At 36.0% G+C, this 4,449-nt stretch overlaps 1 protein-coding gene across 1 annotated transcript; it reads right to left on the bottom strand.

Annotated features, from left to right (window-relative positions):
* Positions 1-1,421: 1,421 nt before the first annotated feature.
* LOC107548122 (calcyphosin-like protein) lies at positions 1,422-2,415 on the bottom strand. Its single transcript, XM_016228668.1, has 4 exons — positions 2,279-2,415; positions 2,027-2,204; positions 1,721-1,930; positions 1,422-1,526 (listed from the first exon to the last, which is right to left on the bottom strand). The coding sequence occupies exons 1-4, from the start codon at positions 2,413-2,415 to the stop codon at positions 1,422-1,424; spliced, it is 630 nt and encodes a 209-aa protein (XP_016084154.1).
* Positions 2,416-4,449: the final 2,034 nt, after the last annotated feature.

Genomic DNA, 4,449 nt, shown 5'->3' with positions numbered 1-4,449 from the left:
AGAAAATCTGTGGAGGGAGCTGAAACTTCGAGTTGCCAAACAAAAGCCAAGAAACCTTAAGGATTTAGAGATGATCTGTAAAGAGGAGTGGATCAAAATCCCTCCTGAGATGTGTGTAAACCTGGTGACCAACAACAAAAAACATCTTACCTCTGTACTTGCCAACAAGGGTTTCTGCACCAAGTACTAAGTCATGTTTTGCTTGGGGATCAAATACTTATTTCACTCACTGAAATGCAAATCAATTTCTAACTCTATATATAATGTGTTTTTTCTGGATTTTTTGGTTGGTATTCTGTCTCTATACGTTAAAATAAACCTACCTTAAAAATGACAGACCCTTAATTTCTTTGTAAGAGGGCAAACTTACAAAATCAGCAGGGGATCAAATAAATGTTTTCCCTACTGTATACACACTGGTTTCAGCACAAATATGATGCAGCGATTTACCCTAAAAATCAGTTACCACTGACAAAGCTCACATTTTACACACAATTTAGGCTTCTACAGTACTTCTATCATTTGATTTTCCAGATTCATTATTAATATCCCTAAAACACTTTTCAGTTGTGTCAGGTTATCAACTTGCTTTGATTTCACAAGCATTATCAATTTGTTTAAAAGCATAACCCCTCATAAATTCCATGCATTTTTCATCATTAAAATAAAATATACATCATTGTCAATAGAAGCACTGACTCCACTGTAATAGTTCCAGAATTCATCCCTTGTCACCTGTAAATGGAAAAGAGAAAATAATGTTATAAAACAAACTGGTAGCCCTTTCAGAGACCCTCATCACCAAAACCACAAAGCAAAAGGATCATCCCAACCCGGAAAGAAAGAGAACAATTTTGGAGTGAATTAATAACAAACATAATTTGTATTTGAATTTTTGAGTGTTTCTCACAGAAATCCGAACAGGTGCAAAGACAGCTTTCAATAGCCAAATAAAGAGGATGCATACAATCATAAGACTCAGGCAACAATACCACACCACCTGCATTTGTTAGATGGTGTGGCTGATTCTGGAATAAAACAATACATTGACTAGTGCAGCTGCTTGACTTCAGTGAGAAACACTGTGTGCAATAAATAATTGGTTGATTTTTTTGATCATGTGTGGTAGATTCCCAAAACCCCAAAGTTAATAGTTGTTAGACACCAAAGGTAAACTTGCCACATTATTTTAGACTCAACCCTGTCAAAACTCTGCCAGTTGCTTTTAAGCTCTCATGTGCTCAAAATGTGTGTATATTTTTTATATATATATATATATATATATATATATATATATATATATATATATATTAAAGTTTACAATAAAATCTATTATGAAATGTTTGACAGAGTCATGAAAGGGACAAGACATACTTTTGCTGAAGGTTGACCGTCTTTGTTCTTTACCCAAAAATAGATGTTTAGTCAAGCTTCCATGCATTTTTCATCATTAATATAAAGTAGATATCTGTGTCAATGGATGCGCTCACTCCGGAGTAGTAGTTCAAAAACTCCTCTTTTGTGACCTGATGTGTGAAGACATAGCATCATCAAAGAGAACACTGCAGAAAATGACTTGTAATGATGCCATCGGGGGAACATTGTGATTGTGAATGCTTAAAACCAAAGATCTCGTTCAGTCTGTGTACTCTTAATACACTGTTATGCTTGATACGGTATGTTTTAGATAAAAAAAGAATGTTTTTCAGCATCTTCATACCTTCCCATCCTTGTCATCCGGAGAGTCAAAGCTGTCCAGGAATTTGCGGAATACTTGGTCTTCGGTCCACTCACCGTTTCGGTATTTGGGGTGATGTTTGACATTGTATACTCCTCTCAGATCCTCGATTGTAATCACACCATCTCCGGTCTTATCTAGCTTTTTGAATGCCTGTAGCACCACCTCCTTTCTGGCATTAGACATAGGTGGCTGCAATCACATGAATGAAAATAACAGCATGAGCACTAAACTGGCCTCAGCCTGAACTGGTCTAAAGGAAACACAACACCATTTAAGTGTGTTTACCCTCAGAGTGATAAGAAACTCATCAAAATCAATTAATCCACTGCCGTCCTTGTCAAATTGTTGAAAAAGGTTCATAGCCTCTTCTTTCTCAATGAGCACACCATAATCACTCAGGCCTTTCAGAAACTCTTTCATGTCCAGTGTGCGACTGTTATCATCATCCATGATCCTAAAAGTCCTGAGAACATCAGACTGTAGTCAAATATCTGCACTTCAGTCTATATAAAGCAACACATATAATGCATACTGTACCTGCCCAGTCCCTTGATTCCTGCAGACCCTCGTGCCAAACACTGTAGCCTCAGACGCTCAATGGGGTCTGAACAATTCGCCAGCTGCTTCTTGGCACTGATTGCCATCTCTCGGTCATGCCGCGATGTACCTGCCATCCTACACCTATCTGATCTGAAGGTGACAAGAGTGATTGTTAGGCTTTTATCTGTTTATTTGGCAACACTTAAAAATAAAGGTTCTTTATTGGCAGCCGTGGTTCCATAAAGAACCTTTAACATCCATGGAACCTTTCCATTGCACAAAAGGTTCTGTAAAGTAGAAAAAGCTTATTTACAATTTTTAAATGTTTTTCACTCTTTTAAAAACTGTTTACTGCAAGGTTCTTTAGGTAGGAAACCAAAATTGGTTCTCCTGTATGGAACGATTACGAAACCCTCTGTTGTGTAGTTGATGCATAATGTGTTTAAGGAAATTATTAAATTTATATGAACATGTAATGAAAGTGTATAATCATAGGTCCTTTAACTGGTTGCCATACCTTTGAAGTTTTCACCTTTTTCTTTCACTAGCTCATTTTTAAATGAAATGGTGTGACAAAATGAATTCTAAAATTACTCCGTGTAGTCTCTATGAATATGAGCTCATAAAAACGGCATGCATTGTAATTATAATATATTATAGTAATTCAACTTTAATACACAGGTATTAGCTATGAGCTATGACTGAGTAATTCTAATCGTGGACTACTGACTATGGAGTAAGGAAACAGCATGCTCTTAAATTGCTGTAATTCAGCAACCAGCACATGACGCCACAGTATAAAGGCTTTATTTATCCGTAATAATCTATTCGCTGTATACTCACGGTGAGAAGTGAAACAAAACGATGATTAATGAGTTGAAACCACCTGGATTTCCTGAACGCTGCTTTGCTCTTTCCTGTTTTAGCGTTCGGTGTTTCCATAGCGACGAGCTCTTGTATTTGATTGGTCATCCTCGCTGCAGGTGCTTGATTCGGCGATTAGAACGCGATGTTCGACTTTCCGCTGTTGTTCAAGTTTACTGGTTGTTGTTTAACAGCCAGACGGTGCAAAAACAACAGCTAAACAGAATTTTGAATATGAAACAAACAACTGCGAGCATGACTACTGTTGATTTCTCCATTGTTCGAGGATGTTTGTGTAAGTAAATTACCTTCACGAGACAAACACAACAGAACGTTCCTGAGAGGTAATGAGACCATAGATACAATATTAACGAACAGAAGTAAATACGATTTAATCAATCATTTATTAATAATTGCAAGATTACATATGTGTCTATTTGGAATGTAAGTTACCACAATTCAAATATACAAATCAACCGATTCCAGCATTAGATTCCAGTTGGCCTTCATCAATACACTAACGTTACTTGAGGACTGACCATATCAAAAGGACTACACCTCATTGGCAACAAAATCTTCATAAATACACAGTAGATATGAATAATTATCAGCAAACAAAAAGGTATGAACCAAAAACACAAAACAAGGCCATTCTTATTTAAACTTGAAGAGATAAAATTGCTATGAAAATACATTAATTCAAGATGAAAACATAATGCTTAGCATTTGTGTAGAGAATAGACATACTATGTTTGTAGTGAGATATACAGCTACTGCAATTCCTGTGAGAAACAAGCCTCAGCATATTCAGTAGAATACCATGCAAAGATATGCTTGATGACTCTGTGTACAATGAGAATTGTATGTATTAAAAAACACAGTGCACTTGCCATGCACTCACTAGCCTTGTTTTAGAAGCTTGTTATGTAGTTGCTAACCAGATTCCTTCAAGACATTCATATACTGACGGTCTGTTTTCTATAAGAAAACTGTGCTTGTGATAAAGATGCTTATAAGTCTGGAAAACCAGCACATAAGTACTTTTTGTAATCCATTTAATCTGACACAATAGAATGTGTCCTTAAAGCTATTTTAACAGCCTTGCCTATTCTGAATAAGTGACATACATGCCAGTGCAAATAAAAAGTCAGACATCCATCCACAAGACTAGAGCTAAAATAATGTAACAAATATAACTTCATTATAAAAAAGTTAGTAACGGCCATCTGAAACAAGCAAAGAATGTGTCCAAAAGATATAAATAACAGTTTATGCACACACACATATACATACATATATATATA

The sequence above is a fragment of the Sinocyclocheilus grahami genome, unplaced genomic scaffold (genome assembly GCF_001515645.1).
Source record: "Sinocyclocheilus grahami isolate Dianchi unplaced genomic scaffold, SAMN03320097.WGS_v1.1 scaffold344.1, whole genome shotgun sequence".
NCBI classification, from domain to species: domain Eukaryota; kingdom Metazoa; phylum Chordata; class Actinopteri; order Cypriniformes; family Cyprinidae; genus Sinocyclocheilus; species Sinocyclocheilus grahami.
The sequence above is the reverse complement of the archived record's forward strand: the minus strand, read 5'-3'. Positions and strand labels throughout refer to the sequence as shown.

Bases quoted from the DNA above. Each gene is read 5' to 3' on its own strand.
- LOC107548122 (XM_016228668.1), bottom strand. From the start codon at position 2,415: ATGGCAGGTACATCGCGGCATGACCGAGAGATGGCAATCAGTGCCAAG. The intron at 1,931-2,026 runs GTAAACACACTT...ATGTGATTGCAG, and splicing joins AGTTTCTTATCACTCTGAGG to CCACCTATGTCTAATGCCAG. The intron at 1,527-1,720 runs GTATGAAGATGC...TTCACACATCAG, and splicing joins CGGATGACAAGGATGGGAAG to GTCACAAAAGAGGAGTTTTT.